Here is a 14,426-nt window from a genome sequence, read left to right as displayed (position 1 = left end):
TTGTGGGGGCTCACGTCACAGTTGGGCTGGCAAATTCAAAAGCCCGACTAGCTCGAGATCCAGACAAACACATCGAGCGTCCGACCATTAAGTGTGTACACTTACCTTGTGATGCAGCAGATATACCGATGTGTTGGTCAGGTATTATGTATTTTTTTTCTTTTATTGATTCTGCACCTAAGGAATATCTGTATTTGTTCACCTTATTGCATTGGCACCAGCCATTCTTTTTTTTTTTTTTAGCAATTTTCCTGTATGTCTTGCAATTTTTTTCTGTTAAATACATCTATGCATTCATAATTCTGCTAATTTTTATACTCGTACCTGTTATTATGTATACTGACTTCATATATCTGATGGGGAGTTATTCAGAGTTGTTAGCAAACCAAAAAAGTTAGCAATTGGGCCAAACCATGTTGCACTGCATGTGGGGCAGAGTGATTTAGATATGGGTGGGGGTCAGTAGCGGATCTTGCCACGGGCAACCAGGACTTTTGCCCGGGGCGCCACCTTCCGGAGGGCGCTGCACCATGGCAAGATCCGCTACTGCAGTGCTGGGCCTCCCGCTGTGTCCCGCTGCCGCTGTGTCCCGCTGTGAAGGGCGTCAGGGAACTAGACGCGTAGCGTCTTGTTTCCCTTCGTGGAGAGGACCTTTACTGTGCGGTGCGCGATGACGTCATCGCGCACAGCATTTCAGCGGCCCTACTGTACTGGGGGCGTAACTGACCACGGCCCCTGTATGAAGCCACGCCAATACTACCCGCCCGGGGCGCAAAAAGGCAGAGAACCGGCCCTGGGTGGGGTGTGCTCAAACTGAAATCTAAATTGCAGTGTAAAAGTGTAAAAATAAAGTAGACAGTATTTACCATGCACAGAAACAATATAACCCAGCTAAATCTAATCTCTCTGCATGTTACATCTGCCCCACCTGCAGTGCAACATGGTTTTGCCCAATTGCTAACTTTTTTGGTTCGCTAACAACTCTGAATAACCACAATAGGCATGCCTAAGACACATTTTCAGCAAAAAAATATGCCCAACGCTAATGGAGGTGCACGGGACCTGTCAGCTCAAGATGTACGAGGACAAATCTGTATATATGTACTGTTAATTCTTTTGTCATATTCAAGCTGTTTTATTAATACTTTGGAATGTTTTAATTAATTTTCATGTATTCTATTTAGGTTTCTGTGTGTGAAGGTTGAATTGTTTCTGGTCTCCAGAGTTCCAAAACATTATGCTATGACAGTTTTCTGCAGTGTAGTACAGGTTGAGTATCCCTTATCCAAAATGCTTGGGACCAGAGATATTTTGGATATGGGATTTTTCCGTATTTTGGAATAAGTGCATACCATAATGGGATATCATGGTGATGGGACCTAAATCTAAGCACAGAATGCATTTATGTTACATATACACCTTATACACACAGCCTGAAGGTCATTTTAGACAATATTTTTTATAACTTTGTGCATTAAACAAAGTGTGTACATTCACACAATTCATTTATGTTTCATATACACCTTATACACACAGCCTGAAGGTCATTTAATACAACATTTTTAATAACTTTGTGTATTAAACAAAGTTTGTGTACACTGAGCCATCAGAAAACAAATGTTTCACTATCTCAGTCTCACACAAAAAACTCCGTATTTCGGAATATTCCGTATTTCGGAATATTTGGATATGGGATACTCAACCTGTAATTGGCAATGTGACCAATTTACACTTTACAAAAGTTTGTGGCATTCCAGTGGACTGCGTATACTGTCAGCTTCATAAAATTATTAATGGTGCTGGTTGTACTATTCATTCAGATATACAAAGTACTTACAGATATACAGTGCATCCGGAAAGTATTCACAGCGATTCACTTTTTCCACATTTTGTTATGTCACAGCCTTAGTCCAAAATGGAATAAATTCATTTTTGTCCTCAAATTCTACACACAATACCACATAATGACAATGTGAAAAATGTTTAATTGAGATTTTTGCAAATTTATTAAAAATAAAATACTAAGAAATAACATGTACATAAGTATTCACAGCCTTTGCTCAATACTTTGTTGATGCACCTTTGGCAGCAATTACAGCCTCAAGTCTTTTTGAATATGATGCCACAAGCTTGGCACACCTATCTTTGGCCAGTTACGCCCATTCCTCTTTTCAGCACCTCTAAAGCTCTATCAGGTTGGATGGGAAGTGTCGGTGTACAGCCATTTTCAGATCTCTTCAGAGATGTTCAATCGGATTCAAGTCAAATGTGGAAAAAGTAAAGCGCTGTGAATACTTTCTGGATGCACTGTAACTATTAGAATATTGATGCATCTAGCAATTGAATAAAAAATACACTGAATGTAGCCAACAAACATACAGGTCTTTTTGTGTAGCATTTAACTCGTATAATAAATTAAATACATAAATTATCAGAATTTATATTGAAAATAGCTGTGAAACCACATGATAATGTATCCTATTATTTCTCAGGTGGTGTGGGCCATGCAAGCTCTTGGCTCCCCGATTGGAGAAAGCAGTTGCTAAACATGAAGGAAAGGTGTTAATGGCTAAGGTTGACATAGATGACCATACTGACCTTGCCCTTGAATATGAGGTATTTATTGTATTTTATACAATATATAGTTCAACTGAATTAACTTCTAAGATACAGTATGTTGGTAGCTTCATGATTATGCTACTGTAATCACTAAACAGTGCCTTTTGTTCTATCATGACATTCTAATAGTGGTTCCGGTATGAAAGATAGATAGTGTCTAGTTAGACAGTCAATAGATAGACACCATATGTTAGACAGACATTAGGTCGACAGGGTCAAAAGGTCGACATGTCAAAAGTTCGACAGGTCAAAAGGTCGACAGGGTCAAAATGTCGACATGAAAAAGGTAGACACCATGGTGGTCATTCCGAGTTGTTCGCTCGTTATTTTTCTTTCGCAACGGAGCGATTAGTCGCTAATGCGCATGCGCAATGTCTGCGCCAAGTAAATTTGCTATGCAGTTAGGTATTTTACTCACGGCATTACAAGGTTTTTTCTTCGTTCTGGTGATCGTAATGTGATTGACAGGAAGTGGGTGTTTCTGGGCGGAAACAGGCCGTTTCATGGGTGTGTGCGAAAAAACGCTACCGTTTCTGGGAAAAACGTGGGAGTGGCTGGAGAAACGGAGGAGTGTCTGGGCGAACGCTGGGTGTGTTTGTGACGTCAAACCAGGAACGACAAGCACTGAACTGATCGCAGATGCCGAGTAAGCCTGGAGCTACTCAGAAACTGCTAAGAAGTGTCTATTCGCAATTTTGCTAATCTTTCGTTCGCAATTTTGATAAGCTAAGATTCACTCCCAGTAGGCGACGGCTTAGCGTGTGCAAAGCTGCTAAAAGCAGCTTGCGAGCGAACAACTCGGAATGACCACCCATGTTTTTTGCATTTTTGTGGTTTGTGTGGATAGTTTTGTCATCTGGGACCCCCAATTGTAGAAAGGCATACGCTCGCCACGCTTCGGGCACGGTGGCTCGCTGCGCTCGCCACAAGGTTTATAACCAACTCTATGCCGACATGGATAGAGAAAGTATGAAATAATCCTAAAACATGTTACAATAAAAAAAAAATGTCTATCTTTTTTATGTCGACCTTTTGACCATGTCGGCCTTCTGACCTGTCGACCTTTTCCATGGCGACCTTTTGACCCGGTCGACCTTTTGACCCTGTCGACCTAATGTCGGTCTAATATATGGTGTCTATCTATTGACTGTCTAACTAGACACTGTCTATGTATCAAAAGGATAGGACTAATAGTAATGTACCACTCAGCCATACTGTATGATGTACCTATGACAGTTTTTTAATTATTATATCTCTTTATTTTTCAATTGATGATGTGTGGAAATATATAACTTGAACCAGTGCCTTCTATTTTGCCAAAGTAGCTTTTACTACAGTGACGTGTAGTGAGGTGAGACAGAGTCTTACCTGTCAAACTCCAGTATACACCAGAGGTTTGACTACAGGTTAAGTATCCCTTATCCAAATATTCCGAAATACGGAATATTCCGAAATACGGACTTTTTTGAGTGAGAGTGAGATAGTGAAACCTTTGTTTTTTGATGGCTCAATGTGCACAAACTTTGTTTAATACACAAAGTTATTAAAAATATTGTATTAAATGGCCTTTAGGCTGTGTGTATTAGGTGTATATGAAACATAAATTAATTGTGTGAATGTAGACACACTTTGTTTAATGCACAAAGTTATAAAAAATATTGGCTATAATTACCTTCAGGCTGTGTGTATAAGGAGTATATGTAACATAAATGCATTCTGTGCTTAGATTTAGGTCCCATCACCATGATATCTCATCATGGTATGCAATTATTCCAAAATACGGAAAAATCCGATATCCAAAATACCTCTGGTCCCAAGCATTTTGGATAAGGGATACTCAACCTGTATATAAAGTATATGAAAAATACAAAGAATATAGGGCAATTCTTCTCCAAAATACCAAGATCTTAATGGATCTTAATTTATAGGGTAAGGCATTGCTACTAAACAATTAAGTTTTCATATAAGAACAATTTCTTAACAAACCAGTTTAAAATATATTTTTTGTATTATTCTAATCATTTTTATAGTCAAAACTATGGAGTAAAAAGTCTATGACAGGTGAGGCAGTGCCTCCCCTGCCTATCTTTTCCGCACAGCTCTCATCAAAACTCACCAAATTTCCAGCAATATATAGTGCTGCACCTTGGTATAATGACCACATTAACTCTTGGGGTCATACATTGTGGGTAACTCTGGCTCTGGTACTATCCAGTGTCTCAACAGCCGTTTACCTCCACGCACGTCCCTGTTTTGCTACAACCTTGGAAAGGATAAGTAAGCAGCATTAGTTCTTACATTGTAGTGGACATTAGAGGCTTACTATGGATTTGCAGTAGAAGACTAACTATGACTATATATATTATAAGGGCACGCTCGTGCCCTTATATTAAGGCTGAATTGAATAAACGGAATTCTCCCGTAGGGAATTTTTGTAATGGGGGTATGGTGTTTGAGGGGCTACACATCAAAAGTGTTTAGACGTATCAAGCTGAAATTTGACATGGACACGTAGAACTGTCACCCGGTGCTGTATGCCAAATTAAAAAAATTAGTAATTGGGAGCAATCTATAGTTTAAACTGTCAGTTTTTTTCTGCCACTTCCTAATTGACTAATTTGACAGTTTTCTAATGTAGTCTATGGGGGGATATTTGGGAAGTAATAACTCAGGGTAGAGGACGAATTAAGACTTTGGGTTTGTGTTATTAGATAGAGCTTGTCCCAGTGTAGGGCCTTTTGGGGTTAAGGTTTTTCAGAATTTATTTTATTTAGTACAATATGCCCCATTTTAAAGATAGGGAAATTCAATTTGTTGCACATGCTCGGTAGCCACCTGCAGGGTATGTACTACTCTGGCTTCACTTGGTTGTACAAACATGGTCGCTTTCTTCACACTTAGTCAATTTGTTCTGTGCACTCTGAGTGGGTTCTTAGGTCTGTTACTGTCTCAATAAAACGTTATTATGTTCTTGTACACCGTGGAGGGGGTCTTCCATGTAGATGAGCACAGTCCTAGCTATAACCAGCCTGTTGTTTAGCTGGGTGTGAGGGTCACTTTTATTACCTTTTCTCCTTATTGCGATCATCTATTAGAGTATTAGTGTTCAGTCCCCTGCTTACTTCTGCCCACTGGGAGCAGGCAGTAGGCAGGGACTCAGGAGTGTAGCAGCACTGCTGTGCCCCAGGACCAGCAGCACATGAAGGAAGATGAGAAAAGGAATTCTTATGACAGGGATGAGGACTCTCAACCAGGATGAAAAAGTGAATGAGGCAAGGCAGTGTCAAATGTCTACCTTCCCAGTTGTGGAACTACAAGTCCTAGCATGCTTTGAACAGCTTTTGCCATGCTGAGACTTTTAGTTTTACTGCATCTGGAGAAACACAGGTTGCCTAAATCAGGGGTAAGCTATGTGTGGCACACCAACTGCTGTGGAACTGCATGCCACAGATTTAGCACGTTCTAGCAGCAAAACTGTTGCATGTCTTGCTGGGATATGTAGTTCCACAACATTTACCCAACATTGTAGTTCCAAATATTGTCTCTACCTATCCTAATCAGTAATCCCATGATCTATACCCTGTTGCACTTTGTGTGGGCTGCCATGGGCTTTGGTTGGTGTGGACTAGAGGGCTAATTCAGCACTATTCGTAGATGTGCAAAAATCGCTATGAAGTGATTTTTGCACATGCGCATATGTTTGTACGCGCATGCGCAATGCCTCAAACTGCGTTCTCATCAGAACGGAGTTGAAGACCTGAAGGGGCGTGAATGGGGAGTCGTGGCTGCATTTTGGTGATGTCTACGCTCCATTTTAGGGGCGCGGTTTGGACAATGCAAATGTGTCTGGACCGTTGGAGGGGTGTGCCGCAGCAGCTGTGTGACGTCACGCTTAACCGTTGCAACAGAAAAAATGGCAGGTAGCCGTCTGCCTACGCATCTAGGTTGCGCAGGCAGAGGGCTACCATTAACGTGACTACTTCGCTGCTTAGCGAAGCATTCGCATTTTAGCTGGGGAGGGGATAGGGCCCAGCATGCGGGGCTGACTTGTGCTGGGCATCTCCATGCATGCTACCGCATGAGTTGTAGTTGTGCAACTATTAGCACAACTAGAACTCATGGTGAATTAGCCCCTAGGTTTGCTGTTTGTCATGTAATAGGGTGCAATTTGACTGCTTGGGTGGGATTCAAATGTGTCTTATTTTTGAAAAATAGCAAACCTGGAGCCACCAGACGATCCAATTGTTCGGTTTTGGCAGGTACAATACAATTTTTTAACAGTCTGTACTGGCAAATTGGGCTGTATCGAGTGGCATGGTCGGTGCTTGCCATCAAAGACATACATCCTGTTATGATCTTAACCTATTTATACCAGGTATAACATGCAATGAGTGACTATTAACTTTGTATGTTATCAATAAAACTATTCAGAGACAGAAGGCAAAAAGAAAATTCCATTAGACAGAGCACTGCGCTTCCAGCACAGTCGTGTGTGACGTAAACAGTCTGGTGTGCAGTATATCCCCCTGCTACCCAGCTCTCGCTGCCTGTGCTGTGACAGCACCATGCACACCACAAACACGAGGATCATTGTGTCTGTGTAGTGCCTGGAAGATACAGTATATTAAACCTCTCTCCAGATCCAGTTACAAGAGTCCACCCTCAGCTCTGAATCACCCTCACTCCTTTACCTGGACACTCCTACTAAAGCATAGAATAAGGTGTCCAGCCCATCCATCTCACAGACATGGCCCACCCACGCCAGAGGGTGAGCTAGTAGCACCATTACAGGTAGCTGCTAAAGAGTAGTGTTCCTCACCCAGAGATAATGAGTATGAGATATACCTGTTAGAGAACGCACACTAATATGGGAACAGAACACTTTGCCTGGGTCAAAGTCACAGTGTCAGAAAACTGGACAGAGGTGAGTACACGCACTTGTGTGATCTGTCTCCATTTAACCGGCATCTGATCAACTGTAGAACCACTATCCCTCATCGGTGGTAACTATCCTGAATAATATCAGACATGCAGTGGCGAAAGTTATCAAGTTAGTCGCTCCCGGCGCCTGCTCCAGTGGGGGTACCCCTACCTCCTCCATTGCCTCTGGTGCTCTCCAGTCTGTGAGCCAGCCACTTAGATAAGCAGAGCTCCTGGAGATCTTTGGTCTGAACATGGGCACAGATATAACTGCCAGACTTCCCTGAAGCCCTTTAATGCTGTTGCTGCCGTCCTGGTCTTACAGCCATCTTACAGTAGCTGGTTCTCCTTGACTGTTCCTGCAGCTGTCCCGGGACCCTGTTCCTCCTTCTCTAGGTGAGTGCTCGCTACTACTGTGCTGTCATTATGGGTCTCCCCAGATTGTGACAAACTGCCTACTGCACTCCCCGTCCCCACCACTGCCTCTACAGCAATGTGCCTAGGTCACTGCCATCTGTTGGTCCTGTTGCATGTCTCTGGTCTCTCACTGAAGATACATCTCCGACCTTCCCCTGCACCCTGTGTGCAGTCCCGCTCCCACAGTCCCCTGCGTGTCGCACCCCCCACATACTCTGCACCCTGTGTGTCACCCCCCTACAGTCCCTTGGACCCTGTGTCACCCCCTACACCCAGTGTCGCCCCCCCCCCCCCCCCCCTACAGCGCCCTGAACCCTGCGTGTCACCCCCCCCCCCTACAGTCACTACACCCTGCGTGTCAGCCCCTTAAGGTCCCCTGTTCCCTGTGTGACACCCCCCCATAGTCCCCTTTACCCTGTGTGTCACCCCCCTACAGTTTCCAGCACCGTATGTCACACCCCCTACTGTCCCCTGCTCCCTGTGTGTAGCACCCCCCCTGCAGTCATATGCATAATGTGTAGATCCCCCCTACAGTCACCTGCACCTAACCTCCCCTCATTCTCCTGCATGACGCCCCCCATAAGGTCCCCTGCACCCTGTGTGTTGCCCCCCGTACAGTCCCCTGTGACCTGTGTGTTGCTCCGTACAGTACAATGTCATGCGCCCTGTGTGTTGCTTCCCCTATAGTCACCTGCAGCCTGAGAGTAGGCCCCCTACAGTCACCTGCAGCCTGAGAGTAGCCCCCCTACAGTCACCTTCAGCATGAGTGTAGCCCCCCCCCCCACAGTCACCTGTAGCCTGATTGTAGCCTCCCTTACAGTCACCAGCAGCTAGAGTGTAGCCTCCCCACAGTCACCTGCACCATGTTGTTCCCCCCACAGTCACCTGCATTCTATGTGTCGCCCCCGTAAAGTACCCTGTGACCTGTGTGTTGCTCCGTCCAGTACAGTCTTATGCGCTCTGTGTGTTGCTCCCCCTACAGTCACCTGCAGCCTGAGTGTAGCCCCTCTACAGTCACCTGCAGCCTGCTTGTAGCCCCCCCCCCCCCCCCCCTACAGTCACCTGCACCCTGAGTGTAGCCCCCCTACACTCATTTGCAGCCTGGGTGTAGCGGCCCCCCCCCCCCCCCCCCTACAGTCACGTGCAACCTGAGTGTAGCCCCCCTTACAATCACCTGCAGCCTGAGTGTAGCCCCCCCCTTACAGTCACCTGCAGCCTGAGTGTAGCCCCCCTACAGTCACCTGCAGCCTGAGTGTAACCCCCCTACAGTCACCTGCAGCCTGAGTGTAACCCCCCCTACAGTCACCTGCAGCCTGGTTTTAGCCCCCCTATAGTCACCTGCAACCCGAGTGCAGGCCTCCCTACAGACACCTGCACCATGTTGTTCCCCCCACAGTCACCTGCATTCTGCGTGTCACCCCCACTACAGTTCCCTGTGACTTGTGTGTTGCTCCGTCCAGTACAGTCTTATGCGCCCTGTGTGTTGCTCCCCCTCCAGTCACCTGCAGCCTGAGGGTATCCCCACCTCCAGTCACCGGCAGCCTGGTTGTAGCCCCCCTACAGTCACCTGCACCCTGGTTGTAGCCCCCCTACAGTCACCTGCAGCCTAAGTGTAGCCCCCCCTACAGTCACCTTCAACCTGAATGTAGCCCCCCTACAGTCACCTGCAGCCTAAATGTAGCCTCCCCTACAGTCAAATGGAGCCTAAATGTAGCCCCCCTACAGTCACCTGCAGCCTGAGTGTAACCCTCCCCTACAGTCACCTTCAGCCTGAGTGTAACCCCCCCTACAGTCTCCTGCAGCCAGGTTGTAGCCTTCTACAGTCACCTGCTGCCTGGTTGTTGCCCCCCTACGGTCAACTGCAGCCTGAGTGTAGTCCCCCCCCCTACAGTCACCTGCAGCCTGAGTGTAGCCCCCGTACAGTCACCTGCAGCCTAAGTGCAAGCCTCCCTACAGTCACCTTCACCATTTTGCTCCCCATACAGTCTCCTGCACTCTGCGTGTCACCCCCTTCCAGTTCCCTGTGTGTACCCCTTTACAGTCTCCTGCACCTTACCCTCCCCTACAGTCTCCTTTGCCCTGCGTGTCACCCCCCTACAGCCACCTGCAGCCTGGTTTGTAGCCCCCCTACAGTCACCTTCTGCTTGAGTGTAGCCCCCCCTACAGTCACCTGCAACCTATGTGCAGGCCTCCCTAACAGTCACCTGCACCATCTTGCTCCCCCCACAGTAACCTGCATTCTATGTGTCACCCCCCCTACAGTCCCCTGTGAACTATGTGTTGCTCCGTCCAGTACAGTCCTATGCGCCCTGTGTGTTGCTCCTGTATACTCGCCTGCAGCCTGGTTGTAGCCCCCCTACAGTCACCTGCACCCTGGTTGTAGCCCCCCTACAGTCACCTGCAGCCTAAGTGTAGCCCCCCCCTACAGTCACCTTCAACCTTAGTGTAGCCCCCCTACAGTCACCTGCAGCCTAAATGTAGCCTCCCCTACAGTCAAATGGAGCCTAAATGTAGCCCCCCTACAGTCACCTGCAGCCTGAGTGTAACCCTCCCCTACAGTCACCTTCAGCCTGAGTGTAAACCCCCCCCCCCCCCCCCCTACAGTCACCTGCTGCCTGGTTGTAGCCTTCTACAGTCACCTGCTGCCTGGTTGTAGCCCCCCTACAGTCAACTGCAGCCTGAGTGTAGTCCCCCCCCCCCCTACAGCCTGGTTTGTAGCCCCCCTACAGTCACCTTCTGTTTGAGTGTAGCCCCCCCTACAGTCACCTTCAGCCTGATTCTAGCCCTCCCCTACAGTCACCTGCAACCTATGTGCAGGCCTCCCTAACAGTCACCTGCACCATCTTGCTCCCCCCACAGTCACCTGCATTCTATGTGTCACCTCCCCTACAGTCCCCTGTGAACTATGTGTTGCTCCGTCCAGTCCAGTCCTATGCGCCCTGTGTGTTGCTCCTGTATACTCGCCTGCAGCCTGAGAGTAGCCCCCCTACAGTCACCTGCAGCCTGAGTATGGCCCCGCTACAGTCACCTGCAGCCTGAGAGCAGGCCTCCTTACAGTCACCTGCACCATGTTGCTCCCTCCACATTCACCTGTAAGCTGCGTGTCACACCCTACAGTCCCGTGACCTGTGTGTTGCTCCGTCCAGCACAGTCTTATGCGCCCTGTGTGTTGCTCCCCCAACAGTCACCTGCAGCCTGAGAGTAGCCACACTACAGTCACCGGCAGCCTGCATGTATTCCCCCCTATAGTCACCTGCACCCTGAGTGTAGCCACCCTACAGTCACCTGCAACCTGAGTGTAACCCCCCTACAGTCACCTGCAGCCTGAGTGTAACCGCCCCTACAGTCACCTGCAGCCTGGTTTTAGCCCCCCTATAGTCACCTGCAACCCGAGTGCAGGCTTGCCTACAGACACCTGCACCATGTTGTTCCCCCTACAGTCACCTGCACTCTGCGTGTCACCCACGTACAGTCCCCTGTGACCTGTGTCTTGCTCCGTCCAGTACAGTTTTATGCGCCCTGTGTGTTGCTCCCCCTACAGTCACCTTCAGCCTGGTTGTAGCCCCCCTACAGTCAATTGCAGCCTGGTTATAGCTCCCTTACAGTCACCTGCAGCCTGAGTGTAGCCCCCCTACAGTCACCTTCAGCCTGAGTTTAGTCCCCTACAGTCACCTGCAGCCTGTGTGCAAGCCTCCCTACACTATGCTCCACCCCAGTCACCTGCACTCTGTCATCCCATTACAATCCCCTGTTCCCTGTGTGTACTCCCTTACAGTCTCCTGCACCTTACCCTCCTCTACAGTCTCCTTTGCCTTGAGTGTCACCCCCAAAAGTCACCTGCAGCCTGAGAGTAGCCTCCCTACAGTCACCTGCAGCCTGCTTGTTTCCCCCCTGTAGTCACCTGCAGCCTGAGTGTTGCCCCCCTACAGTCACATGCAGCCTTAGTGTAGCCCCCCTACAGTCACCGGCACCCTGAGTGTAGCCCCCCTACAGTCACCTGCAGCCTGAATGTAGCCCCTCTACAGTCACCTGCAGCCTGACTGTAATCCTACCTACAGTCACCTGCAGCCTGAGTGTAACCCCCCCTACAGTCACCTGCAGCCTGGTTGTAGCCCCCCTACAGTCCCCTGTGAACTATGTGTTGCACCGTCCAGTACAGTCTTATGCGCCCTGTGTGTTGCTCCCCCTCCAGTCACCTGCAGCCTGAGTGTAGCCCCATCTACAGTCACCTGGACCTGAGTGTAGGCCCCCTACAGTCACCTGCAGCCTGCTTGTGGTCCCCCTACAGTCACCTTCAGCCTGAGTGTAGCCTCCTACAGTCACCTGCAACCTAAGTGTAGCCCCTCCTACAGTCAAATGTAGCCTGAATGTAGCACCCATATAGTCACCTGCAGCCTGAGTGTAGCCACCCCTACAGTCACCTGCAGCCTGAGTGTAACCCCCCTACAGTCACCTGCAGCCTCAGTGTAACCCCCCCTACAGTCACCTTCAGCCTGGTTGTAGTTCCCCAACAGTCAATTGCAGCCTGGTTATAGCCTTCCTACAGTCACCTGCAGCCTGCTTGTGGTCCCCCTAAAGTCAGCTGCAGCCTGAGTGTAGCCCCATATAGTCACCTGCAGCCTGTGTGCAAGCCTCCCTACAGTCACCTGCACTATGTTGCTCCCCCCACAGTCACCTGCTCTCTGCGTCACCCCCTTACAGTCCCCTGTTCCATGTGTGTACCCCCTTACAGTCTTTTGCACCTTACCCTCCTCTACAGTCTCCTTTGCCCTGCGTGTCACCCCCCCCGTACAGCTACCTGCAGCCTGGTTTGTAGCCCCCCTACCTGCAGCCTAAGTGTAGCCCCCCTGCAGTCACCTGCATCCTGCTTGTAGCCCCCCCTACAGTCACCTGCAGCCTGAGTGTAGCCCCCCTACAGTCACCTGCATCCTGAGTGCAGGCCTCTCTAATAGTCACCTGCACCATCTTACTCCTCCCACAGTCACCTGCATTCTATGTGTCACCCCCCCTACAGTCCCCTGTTAACTATGTGTTGCTCCGACTAGTACAGTCTTATGCGCCCTGTGTGTTTCTCCCCCTACAGTCACCTGCAGCCTGAGGGTAGCCCCCCCTACAGTCACCTGCAGCCTAAGTGTAGCCCCCCTACTGTCACCTACAGCCTGCTTGTTTCCCCCCTATAGTCACCTGCAGCCTGAGTGTTGCCCTACTACAGTCACATGCAGCCTTAGTGTAGCCCCCCTACAGTCACTTGCAGCCTAAGTGTAGCCCCCCCTACAGTCACCTGCAGCCTGAGTGTAGCCCCCCCTACAGTCACCTGCAGCCTAAATGTAGCGTTCCTGCAGTCACTTGCAGCCTAAGTGTTGCCCCCCTACAGTCACCTACAGCCTGAGTGTAGCCCCCCCTACAGTCACCTGCATCCTGAGTGTAGCCCCACTACCGTCACCTGCAGCCTGGTTGTATCCCCCCTATAGTCACCTGCAGCCTGGTTGTAGCCCCCATACAGTCACCTGCAGCCCGAGAGTAGCCCCCCTAAAGTCACCTGCAGCCTGAGTGTAACCCACCCTACAGTCACCTTCAGCCTGAGTGTAGCCCCCTACAGTCACCTGCAGCCTGTGTGCAAGCCTCCCTACAGTCACCTGCACCATTTTGCTCCCCCCACAGTCACCTGCACTCTGTGTCACCCCCTTACAGTCCCCTGTTCCCTGTGTGTACCCCCCTTACAGTCTCCTGCACCTTACCCTCCTCTACTGTCTACTTTGCCCTGCGTGTCACCCCCCTACAGCAACCTGCAGCCTGGTTTGTAGCCCCCCTACCTGCAGCCTAAGTGTAGCCCCCCTACAGTCATCTGCAGCCTGCTTGTAACCCCCCCCAATAGTCACCTGCAGCCTGAGTGTAGCCCACCTACTGTCACTTGCAGCCTAAGTGTAGCCCCCCTACAGTTACCTGCAGCCTGAGTGTAGCCTTCCCACAGTCACCTGCAGCCTGAGTACAGGCCTCTCTAATAGTCACCTGCACTATCTTGCTCCTCCCCTGTGAACTATGTGTTGCTCCGTCCAGTACAGTCTTATGCGCCCTGTGTGTTGCTCCCCCTACAGTCACCTGCAGCCTGAGTGTAGCCTCCCTACAGTCACCTGCAACCTGAGTGCAGGCCTCCTTACAGTCACCTGTACCATGTTGCTCCCTCCACATCAACCTGTACTCTGCGTGTCACCCCCCTACAGTCCCCTGTGTGTTGCTCCGTTCAGTACATTCTTATGCGCCCTGTGTGTTGCTTCCCCAACAGTCACCTGCAGCCTGAGAGTAGCCCCCCCTACAGTCACCTGCAGCCTAAGTCTAGTCCCCCCTTCTACAGTCACCTGCAGCCTGCTTGTATCCCACCCTAAAGTCACCTGCAGCCCCCAACAGTCACCTTCAGCCTCAGTGTAGCCCCCCCTACAGTCACCTGCAACCTGAGTGTAGCCCCCCTACAG

At 49.3% G+C, this 14,426-nt stretch overlaps 1 protein-coding gene across 1 annotated transcript in view; it reads left to right on the top strand.

Moving 5' to 3' along the window:
• TXN2 (thioredoxin 2) overlaps nucleotides 1-14,426 on the top strand; it is a 334,353-nt gene that overhangs the window by 191,345 nt on the left and 128,582 nt on the right. Inside the window, exon 3 of the mRNA XM_063940325.1 lies at nucleotides 2,493-2,616. Coding sequence (XP_063796395.1) covers nucleotides 2,493-2,616 — 124 coding nt within the window. The remainder of the gene's footprint in view (nucleotides 1-2,492; nucleotides 2,617-14,426) is intronic.

This window comes from Pseudophryne corroboree, chromosome 9 (assembly GCF_028390025.1).
Source record: "Pseudophryne corroboree isolate aPseCor3 chromosome 9, aPseCor3.hap2, whole genome shotgun sequence".
Classification (NCBI taxonomy): Eukaryota; Metazoa; Chordata; class Amphibia; order Anura; family Myobatrachidae; genus Pseudophryne; species Pseudophryne corroboree.
Note: the sequence above shows the minus strand (reverse complement) of the source record. Positions and strands in the feature narration are given on the sequence as shown.